The following is a 12,562-nucleotide window of genomic DNA, read 5'->3' as shown; positions in this document are numbered from 1 at the left end:
CCTTTAATGTCGAGCCTGCCTATAGTGTAACCCCATTGCCACTAACTCACTCACGCACCTGGGTCGAGAGGGACTTTGTTGCCAAAATAATAATATGATCGCATTGAGTAGAAAACACATCTTTACAAAAGTAATAGTAATAAATCACTCTTTTTTTTTTGGGGGGGGGGGCATTGTCATTGCGAATGATTAACGTGTAATGCAGGCAATATCAAACGGGTACTCTAAAATGAGATTAGGCCCTATATATGTCATATTTTAGATTTTAAAAATGTATTCTATTAGTGGTTGGTTGAAAGAGATTCACGGGATCAGCGCCTATAGGCATTTTCAGTTATGTCACGATGTTGGCATATTTGATTTTGACACTCCTTGGAGTACTATTTCCGAAATGACGTCACAAAGCAATTGTGACATCACAAAACAATTCTAAAATTATGCACAGGTTCGTACAATCGTACCGTCCGAAACATCGTCATATTTCTTTAAAACAACAACAACAAATGTGACGTCACAAAACAATTCAGACATTGCGCATTGTTTCATACCGTCACTCTCCATGAAATGTAACCATTTATACCAAAAAAAACAAACAATTGTGACGTCACAAAACAATTCTGACATTTGCGCACTGCTTTGTGCACGCACATCAACAAGCAGTTCTGACATCGTTCGCAGCTTTCGGTCAGTGTAGGAACATGCCTTCACAACATGGCATCCACTAAATGAATTCTCGCCTCTCATCCCCCCCCCCCCCCCCATTTTTTGCATTTTTTTTTTTTATCAAACCTATTACGAAAAAAAAGTAACCTCTTCCCATAGTTTTAACCAGAAGCTCTCAAGGCTAAGCATATTTTTTTATACTATCTATAATTAATTTTCATCGCATGGCTACGTGTGTGTGTTGGGTTAAGCCTCCCGCCAATTAGGTCCCTAAATGATATGAAGAAACATGCGATTTAAGTTATGAGTATTTGAAATCTTAATAACTAAAGATGATTTCTTAAACAGATCAAACGTGTTTCTTCCATGGGAATCAAGGGAATCGTGTTTCATTTCATAGTTCGGATATAATGATTGTGTGTGTGTGTGTGGGGGGGGGGGGGGGTCTGCAGTAATTCCGATGAGAGCTGTAATCAGGTTTTGTTTTTATTTTGGTATTGTCAATTTGCACCAATATAGGTCAAAAAGGCTTGCTGACCTATTCTGAAGAGGACGGGAAAGGAATAATAATAATAATAATAATAAGGTCTTATTTACCCAGGGTAGCCTCTTCAGTGTTGCCACTGCTCTACCAGAGGGCCCTGCTATTATCATTACCCTAGCGCTGCCAGGTTCCCATTTATACACCTGGGTCGAGAGGGACACAGTGGGTAAAAACATCTTGTCCAAGGACGTAATCACTGGGCGGGATTCGAGAGTCGGGTCCTCAGATTGGGAGTAGGGAGTCTTTTCCACTATGCCACAGTGCCCCCATACGTTCAACCTCAAGAATGATATGACAGCAATAAAAATACATGTATGCCATTTCGTAATTAGCTCATGTGCACATTTTCGGAAAATTGTCTTTCTCTTCTCTCAGCTCTCTAGGCAATTCACTTTTTTTCAAAGAGACACAATGCACAAAATTTCCTGACGTAGCAATCTCTGGAAGTCATGTTCAAACAAAAGAATGAAATTGCATCGACCAGCTGACCATTCACAAAAGCTTCTCCATCAACAATCGCGAATGCATCCTTTGTTTTATAGGCCGGCCAATGCACTGTATGCAGTAACAAACTATTTTCTGTATTATTGCCAAATAAGCTTTAAAGAACGCTTAGTTGCTGTCAGGTGGATGTGCTGGCAATAACCATGACGCACAGATTTTTATCTCAAATAAATCGATGCCTGTTGTGGCAAATAACCTTCTTTTTTTTCTGCTCATGCGCGCTCATGCGCAAAGTCGAACTACGAAATTGCTTATTCATACGAACTTCTGATTCACCCTCATCGCAGTCGAGCAGTCGAGTGTCTTTAAACGCCCTCTTGCGGTAATTGCAAGAGAAGGATCGTCACATGGGACAAAGTCGCGTCACCTGTCCACTGTGGCTGGAGGCACAGACCCATAGGCTTTCGCTTGTTTCATTGTGATCGACACTTTATTACAACAATAGATGGCGATGCCCTTTGAGAATGGCCATTATTCCTCACTGACTGCAGTTCACTATTTTCATCATGGGCTAGCATTGTTGATCTTTCTTTGTCTATTTCTTTCTTTCTCTTGATAATGCCTTTATCTCACTGATTCACTGGAAAACCTGTTTTATTTAGACTCGACCTAGTGGGATCCATAACAATTCAGTTGTACATCAAGTTATTGTTTCATTTTCATTTCATTCATTTCATTACGGAAGTTATGTTTTATTTGTTTGTTGTTGTTGTTGTTATTTTTACCGGAAAAGCAAAACTACGTTGGGGTTATTAAGATAAAAGAAAGCTTAACCTGTTTACCATTAAGGGCCTTCAATCGTATTTTGTCTCATTTGAGTACATAAATATTTGTTTGTCTGTTTGTTTGTTAACAACAACATTCATTTTGAATAGAAAAGAATAGTTTTGGCCGTATTTTCTTTTCAAGGAGGGTCAATAATATAACAACTTTCATTTCATATTATGTTATATACATCAATACTACAATATAAGAATTTTTGCTGTTTGGCTGAAGGAGGTGAAAAATAAATTTAAATCGATGTTTCGATTCCTTCCCTCAGTCACGCACACACACACACACACACACACATACACACACACACTCTCTCTCACACACACACACACAAACACAGTAACATACATTTTTACCGCTCTCATCAATATTGAGGCAGATATCCAATTCATTTTCAATATTTCATTCTATTCTATTCTTTTCAATTTAATTCAATTCATTTAATATACTTTATTTTCATGCAACGAAAGGTAATACATAATATAAAGACTTAGTATTCTCATATATTTGACATAGTAGGTGTGTAATAATCTGTAAAAAGTCATGTGTGCCATCTAATACAAAATGTAAGTATAATACAGAATTTATTTGATAAATGATGACAAAACAATGCATACTTTGCATTGTTTCTCATAACTTTTGTAGTATATGAACTTGCTCTTTCAGTTCTATAATTCTAGACTTTCATCAAAACTAGATAATAATGTGCATTAATCTCTGCTCGACCCAGGAGAAAATAGCGATGCATAACGTTTTGTAGGCCTAAATATCCAGTTTATGTGTTCATAAATATGAGGTAGGTCTACAGTGATCATGTATCGAAGAAAAATGGAAACAATAAAGGCATAATTTACCATTTGATGAAACAAAAACCCAGCACTAGTGCTTTAAAATAGTTCTAAAATGTGAGTTAGGAATAGAAACAACCATTGTAAAATTTTAAAATCCGTATAATCGACGTTAAGTATTGTTAAACGCACACAATGTGAACAATAATTATAATATAAATGTTTCCAGACTAGTTAAAACCGTCTACAGTTAAGGTTTATGGAGAAAAATACTGATATCTCCTTATACTTCAGGATTTATTGCAATATATATATATATATATATATATATATATATATAGATGGCAGAATATTTTGTGATACAACAAACCCACACATATGCAGCAAATGTGATATCTTTTTTTTTTAATCACTACTCTCAAAGGTAAATGGGACCTTTAAGATGATGCCTTCCTATCAGAGGGCAAGCTTGTTGAACTATACGTATAGACAATACAATTAGAAAATGGGATAAAGGAAATGTTTTGTAAAGTAACGTATCCACCGTAAAGCTCTGTCTTTATTGGACCACTCTTTTCCACCATTACATTCCTGCTTTATTACGTCAACTTTGCAAAGTATGCATTGTTTCTCTCATTTTGCAGTTCGTTTGTATATAATCGTTCCATGTCTTGTAATATACTTTATGATCCACCTTGTACCAGACGTATCTTTTATAAACTGTTCAAACAAAAAGATAACTATTAAGCTTTACCCTTTTGTCGGATGGACGAAAAATATGATTTAATTCTTACCTATAAACATAGCCGACTGCCATAACCTATGCCGCCCTCTTTTAATGAGTTACAGTATAACCCTCACCCACATACACCCTCTCTCATTTTTATTGTCAATTTGGACAAACTTTGAGAAGTTGAATTCTGGCATTCTCGTGCATGGCTGATATACAGCAAGTTTCCGCTGCATAAAACGTTCATGCTTCGGTATGGGACGATGACCATTTGAAGACTCAAGTCAGTTTAATCATTAACTTGCTAAACAGGCAGATTATGTCTCAAGCTTAACCTCTTACGGACTGCTTGACTATATTAAAATCCGGTGTGGTGAGGGCAAATTTGTTTACAATATTATTATTGTATGCATACTTCGATCATCAAAGACACTTAATCTGCAAGGTGTGTGTGTGTATTCTAACTCATTATCAATATACATTATTAGGTGATCCGAGTATTCTGACTTTGTGTTTGTTTTCCGATAACACTCCCGGACATTTTTACGTAGGTGTCTGCAAAGTCTTCCAATTACAAGCTGAGTGACTGGAACCAGTACTAAGTAGAAGAATAACCATAGGCGAAGTCTACATCGTGCTATATGTAACCAATGCAGTACCATGTTATACTGGCGCGTCGAATGGTCGTTTTGTGAAAAATAAAAGGGCATTGTCATCTCAGTGACGACATCATGAGAAGTGTGGCGTCTCTCATCTTACTAGCGATCCTGCTATTATCAAGAGCCCACAATACATTCCAAGGTAAGAATAGCTTTATTTTAATGACAAAACTCCTCAAAAAGTTCGTTGAATGTGCAATTTCGGGAGCGCATTCTTAGGCCACTAATCGGAACTAAGATGTTGGTTTCATTCATGCGCGGAGTAACAGCGCTCTTAGTAGTCACATTGGAAGACTACCATCGCTTATATGGTGATATACTATAGTCATTATTAAAAATAGAATTATATAATAATTTCTCACTTCGTTAAAGACAAAAGAAGGCACTCGTTAGCGCTAAACCAAGATCGTTTGACGTCTTAATGTGGACACCATCGTACATCTTGGATACAGGAGCGTTATTCCATGTTTGTGCGTAGATGTTATAATAATCATCATCACACGGAATGTATCCATCATGATCATTGCATGCACGACCCACTTGAGCAATATGGATGAAAGCATTTACTTTTTCTTTGTATTTCCGATAATTTATGTGTTAAATTGTTGTTCCGACGAATACAGAGAAATCAGCCACACACTAAGTGAAAGGTTCAGGAAGATCGGACAACCCGCTCAACAGTTATGAATATGATTATTCTTAATATTCTCGGGGTAAATCCAAAATGCAATCCTCTCTGGATTGGAACCATTCCCCCCCCCCCCCCCAAAAAAAAGCTTACTATTACAAAAAAAAAAGAAGAATGAATGACTTGTATTTGGTCTGTAATCAGATTATTTTCTCCGGGTGCTTATTGACGGGTGCTTGTTCTATGATATATAATACAGCGATTTAGAAGACCAAAAAAAAAAAAAAAAAAAAAAAAAAATCGATTTTGCAGAAGAACTATAGCATAAATAAAGTAGAACAATTACATTTTCCTGTGATACTTTACAGTGGCCAACCAAACTGATGCACAATAATTTGGAAGTTTGGTTTTCGTATTAAAATATTGTAAAATTATTATCAGTTGCGTATCTGTGATTAGTGTTTCATGTCTGTTTCATGCTTGCAGGCTAACTTTGCATTGGTTTAAACATATGAAAATTCATCCAGCACTACATTTATGTATCATAATACGCACAACATACAATGTAATCACATCATAATGTTGCAATCTATAATTATGAAAACTGGCAGCATGCTCGAGGCCCTCTGTCGGTGACAATGTTGTAATCACACCGGACAAGGACTCGTACTCGGACTGGGAGGCAGTGACCATATCGTGTGAAGATGGTAGCTCTCCCGGGCTCACGTACAGCTACTGCAGCACTATCGTAAGCGACTGGGATCCCGACCCCTCCACCGCCGAGTGTGCCGGTGAGCATGAGATTATGAGCAGTCATGTGGTAGCATTATGCGGAGATGGAAAATGGTTAATGGTTAACGGCCGTGTGTGTGCGTGGTTGTGTGTGTTTACTTGTTTGCTTGTTTAATCTTGTGGGGGCTTTTATACACATGGTATTTTTCTTTTGTAGACATAAGTTGCAACCACTTTATAAAATGGAGGAATAATAATCCTCCGAACATGAAATGATACAAGACGAAAGCATTGCCAAACAAGGCAGTTTCCATTAAACATGCATTGTCTTACTCACGCTATCACCTTTCTTGTATTGAAAGTCGAAAAAGAAGAAGAAGAAAAAGAAAAAAAAAAACAGACCAAAAACGTGTATCCTTGGCATTAGATTATTGCAATCTCATATTCCCTAAGCATTGCAACATTATAATGACATTTAGCTTGGTAGGTTACAACTGCTGAAACACGGAATAAATGTTACTATTTTGATTGTGTGTGTATGTGTGTGTGTGTGTGTGTGTGTGTGATCTTTTTGTTTCTTTTTTTTTGCATAAGGAATATAAGGGGGTGAAGGGTTATAAGTAAATTGTTAAAAGATGTGGATATCGTTTGATCAATATCAAAGTGTGCTTTATGGGATTTTAATTTACTGCAGGCTTTCATAATTATCATGCTGTCCTTTCATTTTTCTATTTTGTGCGATTAAGCAGAAGTGTATGATCATTAGTTTGATCAAGGTATTGATTTGTATTGTAAGACTTATGTCTAGTTTTGTATTGTAACATTTGAATATTTGTAGACTTTGGTATAGTCTTTTTGTTTGTTTGTATGAATCTACACGAAACCATTGTTTGTATTCGTTTCTTTGTGAAAATTGGTGATATCGAACGATATTCGAATAAAAATATAATCAAAAAGTGTGTGTGTATGTGTATGTGCGCGCGCGTGTGTATATAAAAACCCAATAACAACCACGGGTACCAATAAAATCTCATGCCTTTTCTCCAAAATGCCCACAGCTCCATGTTCTGCACCGAACGTTGGCGACTCCGTATCCGTCACACCGGAGCAATCGTCCTACAGCAAGGACGACACCGTCACGTTCTCCTGTGAGTCCGGGACGCTGACGGGGTCAAGCAGCGGTATCTGCGGCGACAACTCAACGTGGATCATTCAAACAACCCCAGGATGTTCAGGTGCTGGAGTCATTTATCTTTATAATGAAGACATGATTATACATGAACACGACAAAATTATGACCAAATAATTGAAAATAATTATGATAATCACTATTGATTAGATAATTCAATATGAATCACAATATCATAATAATATTGTGTTTAGAAACCTAATGTCATATCAAAACCTTCCATTCTGCCGGGGAAGCATTTCTTTTTCTTAAAGATTACCGCTGATTATGATTCAAGTATTAATTTTACATAACTAATTTGCATGATTAATTTACACATGTCTTCTAGATTACTTCTTTCTTCTCATATTGAAGATATGACAAACTTTATACTTTCTTTCACTCCTTGCTGGGTGAAAAATAAAACTGATCTGAACTGAACTTAACTCTCATCGTTCAAAACGATATTTAGCATTCTTCTGTTCAGATTAATCACGAAAGCCATAATCGTAATTGTTAATAACATGACATATTATGCAGGGCAAAAATGGTCTGTAGACAGAATCTATACACAACATACAAAGCCTTGAAATAATGAAGTAACGGGATATATAATTTGCTGTGGGATCACGGACTGATAAGAGTATTTTTTCACTAGGGAGATTACAGGTTATAATATAAACTTTCATGGATTTTTTTTTTCCAAACGATTGATTTACTCATGTTTTTTAGATACTCTTTTTCATCTTACTTTTACCATTATCATGATTATATCTTCATCTGTTATTATTTAGGAGATTTCTATTATATCGAAAATTACCTAAACAAGACAGCATGATAATCAAAACAACATTTTGTGGATCAAAGACGCCATCTCCACATTCTTGCGACATGGGAAAAGGGTCATGAGTCTGTGGCTAAAACCTTTTGGATTAAAAAGTATATAATTGTCTTGTTTATATGGAATTTTGATATACTTTTTCAAATAACATTGTGGCGACTGGAACTAACAGATTATACTAACGGATTTAATGAGCAAAATGAGTCTACAGAGGAAAACGATGAGGGGGGGGGGGGAGGGGGTATTAGATGATTTCTGCTGACAAATAGGTATGTGTAGATGATCTAATCGTTATTGATTGTCCCTTTATATAAGAAAGACACGGTTGTCACCAGGGTATAAAAACTAAAATTATCTATCAAATAAACAAAGGTAAAAACATACCCCATGATCAGCAAGTAACTGTACTGTACTTATACTAAAATAATAATAATAATAATAATAATAAGAAGAAGAAGAAGAAGAAGAAGAAGAAGAAAAAGAAGCGGAAGAAGAAGAAAAAAATAAAGAAGAAAAGACCCTCCTCAGCGCACATACTTTTCATACACATCTAGCTCAAACTAACGGGAAGCCTTGCTTTTAGATGTGAAATCAAAATCACTGTAGCACTCTGATATAGGCCTAAATGAATGGCATGAAACTAATGTCAGTATCAGTATAATAAAATTATCATAATGTGTATCGCACACACACATGCACAGCTGGCTGTGAGGCGCCATCGAACACGAATGGGACGGGAGAATACGACCATGGTGGTACGGCCGTCTTCTCGTGTATCGACGGATATCAGCTTACCACCAACGAGGACACGATCCAAACGTCGTGTGACGACGGGTCGTGGAGCCCCGACGTCGTCTGCGAGTTCAGCGGTTAGTATGTGGCTTTTTTTTCTTTTACATGGTTATTTGATTGAAGTCTATGCCCATGTGCTCGGGACTACACCGAACGTAGTGGTTTAGAGGATGGCATTGTTGGGTTTGGAGGACGTCGAGGCATGCGCTACAGTAGCAGCTGGTGTCTGGGCGCCTTGTTGGTGAAGCCACGCCCTCGTGCGTTGCTCTTGACAATATTCCCCGATTAGTCTCGTTTCATTTCACTTCGTTTCATTTAGTGGTTCTTATAGTAGCATCCTTTTTTATTTCTTGTACAACTTTGATATGAGAATTGCAAAACAGTAGAAATACTGTAAGTTCAAACATATTGGTTGGCACACTGGGGTGAAAATGAGATTTTTTCTAAAAAGTTATTTTAGTCTGACACATAAGCAAAGCTTGAGGATGGAGAAACGCGTGATGAATAAGACGAAACTGGATTATATTTGTTCTCTTCATCAGAAGGGGTATGTGTGGGGCTACACAGGGAGAGGTTGCTGAGGAGGGAGTGCTTGCAAATTTCACACAACGAATGATAATGACAAGGTCGAGATTAACGCAGACCTTGGATCAAATTTGATTCAATATGATTATACTGAGTTATAATAGCCAAATAAATAGAGCCTACTTAATTCATGGCCCATATCCCGATTGAAAAAAAAAGTATGATAAACATGTATCTGTTAATCATGTTATGCGTAATAAATGCTTCTGTTTGTCACAGAATAATCTCTGCATGATGACTGGCATAACTATGCTTCTTTTAAACACTCATCATAGGCTGCTCTGCTCCGGAAGTGAACGCAAACGTGACCATTGATGGGGACGATGCCACCTACGGTGTGAATTCCAGGGTGACACTCTCATGTGCCGACACCATGTCCCCCATCGGACCGCTGTACTCCTACTGCAACTTGACAGGTGGTTGGGAGCCCGATCCTCTCCTCTTAACCTGCTATAGTGAGTGAACCCGACTATACAATTATTGTACTTCCTTATCACAAAGAACTTTTACTTTGCTTTTCGAGTATTTGACTATAATTGTCATGATTGTATCTATCTATCTATATGTATTTGTACGCAGCTATCTCTCTCTCTCCCTCTCTCTCTTTATATAATTATATATATATATATATATATATATATATATATATATATATATATGTGTGTGTGTGTGTGTGTGTGTGTGTGTGTGTGTATTCATTCATGTATATCACAGATGTGATTATAAACAGAAAGAAAGAAATATGTATAATAAGTATATTATAGGACATAAGATACGCAGTAACGAATAGACCAATGAAAAATTGTTACCAGAAATGTTCGGGTGCGAACGTCAGTCGAATTTCTCGGTGTACATAGCGGATTTGATATTATTAAAGGTGACATAAATATAACTTAAAGGGATGGCTAGTAACTGATCAGTGGGAATCAGTGGGAATGCTGGAGGGTGATTGTTCCAATCCTTGTGGGATTAATTAAAGAGTACACTATATATCTATTCTTGTGTGAAAATTATTTGCTTCAGAATGGTCTCATATTCAAGTAATGTGCAGTTTAATGTTTCCAGGTAAGCGTCCCTGGTCAGTGACGGGGCATTAATCTGCACATTACTTGAATATGAGACCGTTCTGAAGCAAATAATTTTCACACAACAGTAGATATATAATGTACTCTTAAATAAATCCCACAAGGATTGGAACAATCATCCCTCAGCATTCCCACTGATTCCCACTGATCGGTTACTAGCCATCCCCTTTAATATCCATAAAGCAACACATCTTCTTCGTTGCTGTCCTCTAGATCAATGTGAAGCTCCGTCTTTCAGCGATTCTCGGCTGGTCCACACCTCGCTGAGCACGGGCGAGTCCGGCCTGACCTACTACGACCACACCGACACAATGGTGTTCTCGTGTGGCGGTCTATACGTGGAGGGTCCCTGGAGGGCAACCTGCAAAGATGGGGCGTGGTCAGCTGATATAAGCGGGGGTTCCCCCGTCTGCAAAAGTGAGTTTATCGAGAGAAGGTATATCTCACGTGACATTGTATGCTACAAGTTCGTGCACTGTTTGCGGTATAATGACTAATGGTGATGTCTCTCTCCCAAGGAACCTTTTCTGTACAAGCTAGTCAGCTTCTTAATATTCCCCTCCAGCTAAAATCAAGATTTGCCTGATTTTGCATAAAATGCTGCAATATTTCAACGTTTTTATCACGCTATACCTTCAGATTACATTCATTACGATGCATATTTTCTTACTCTAATACAGGCAATCAGTAGGACCTATTTACCAGAAAAAAAAAAAAGTATTTTCCTTCTACATTTCACTCTTTGGTCTGTTGGTAAACATACGGATATTATCGTATGCTACTTAGTACCAGTGACATTTGAAAATGCGATGCGTTCTTCTTGTGTCCGGGGAAATAGAAATAAATGTGTAATCAAAATATCTGCCAATGACATGCGACAAGTAAGAACTCCGATTGATTGAATTTCAGATAACTGCACGGCGCCGTCGAACACGTTAATCGAAGGCAGTGTTTTCGTCCACGGTCACGTCGAAGAGGTGATCGACTGCGTGGATGAAGAAGGAATAGTTCGACTCGGTGGACCGAGTGCTTTTTGTAACGACGGCACATGGAAACCAAATGTACAATGCAGATGTGAGTTGCTTTTTTCACTACAGCAAGGAGACGGAGTAATATTCCTTTTAAACTATAGATTTCTACTGAAACCAGGCAACGTTTTCTGTACGATTCTGAGATTACAGGTCAATTCCCCTTATATCGGTGTATATCGAACAAGGTTATAACAATACATTCTGGTTACAGCGAAGTAAAAATTTAGGCTTCAGAATTATTAGTTACAATCTTTGTGTACTTTTTTTTTTTAAATTATAACGACATGTCGTTATAATGAAATCAAACTGTCGGTCCCGAGGATTTCGTTATCATGGGAGTTGACTGTAAATCTGTATTGATTTATTTAAATATTAATTAGGTGTCTATTTTTTATTTAATGATTATGTTTGATGACTTCTCCATTCTGTTTTTTTCCTAGTTGCCTCCTTCCTTCTCCTTTTCTCCTACACTCACTTTTGTCTTTCAGTCGTTTCTTCCGTTCATCGTTCACTTGTATGTCTTTCATGCTTTTCCTTGCAGATAAGACTGAACTGTGAAAGGAATACAACGGTCGAATGTCGTCAGTGTTTAAACAAACAAACAAACAAACAAACAAACAAATAAACAAACACAGCAATCAGAAATTAACCCCTTCAGTGTAAAGACAACCTCCACACCAGACCAGCATGCTACTGCGTGTACCTACTTACCGCGTTTTATTAAAATCATTATCCCAGACAATACATGGTAGTTATAATGCATTCCTTAAAGTACATCGTGGAAAAGGTATTTTATTTCGAGAGTCCACTGTAGCGACCACTTAATGACATTAATTTTTCATTTTCATTGCTATTTTTTGGTTGTTTTGTTTTAAAGTTTCATTGTCCATATTTATTTCTTTTAAAGGACACTTCTTCATATTTCATGTACAAAACATGTACGGTGGCGAAACGATATCATTTAAACGAGAGTACATTAGCCTATCCCTATATAATAGAGTGGAAATCTGTTCTTGACCTTAATCAGTGGAGTATTAT

At 37.2% G+C, this 12,562-nt stretch overlaps 1 protein-coding gene across 1 annotated transcript; it reads left to right on the top strand.

Annotated features, from left to right (window-relative positions):
- Positions 1–4,734: 4,734 nt before the first annotated feature.
- LOC139732245 (coagulation factor XIII B chain-like) lies at positions 4,735–12,082 on the top strand. Its single transcript, XM_071643121.1, has 8 exons — positions 4,735–4,804; positions 5,902–6,081; positions 7,081–7,257; positions 8,733–8,900; positions 9,684–9,863; positions 10,707–10,910; positions 11,403–11,567; positions 12,066–12,082. Exons 1-8 carry the CDS (start codon positions 4,735–4,737, stop codon positions 12,080–12,082), a joined length of 1,161 nt encoding a protein of 386 aa, XP_071499222.1.
- The last annotated feature ends 480 nt before the right edge of the window (positions 12,083–12,562 follow it).

The sequence above is a fragment of the Diadema antillarum genome, unplaced genomic scaffold (genome assembly GCF_040938485.1).
Source record: "Diadema antillarum isolate AM-2024a unplaced genomic scaffold, OU_Dant_1.0 seq00000407_RagTag, whole genome shotgun sequence".
Classification (NCBI taxonomy): domain Eukaryota; kingdom Metazoa; phylum Echinodermata; class Echinoidea; order Diadematoida; family Diadematidae; genus Diadema; species Diadema antillarum.
Note: the sequence above shows the minus strand (reverse complement) of the source record. Positions and strands in the feature narration are given on the sequence as shown.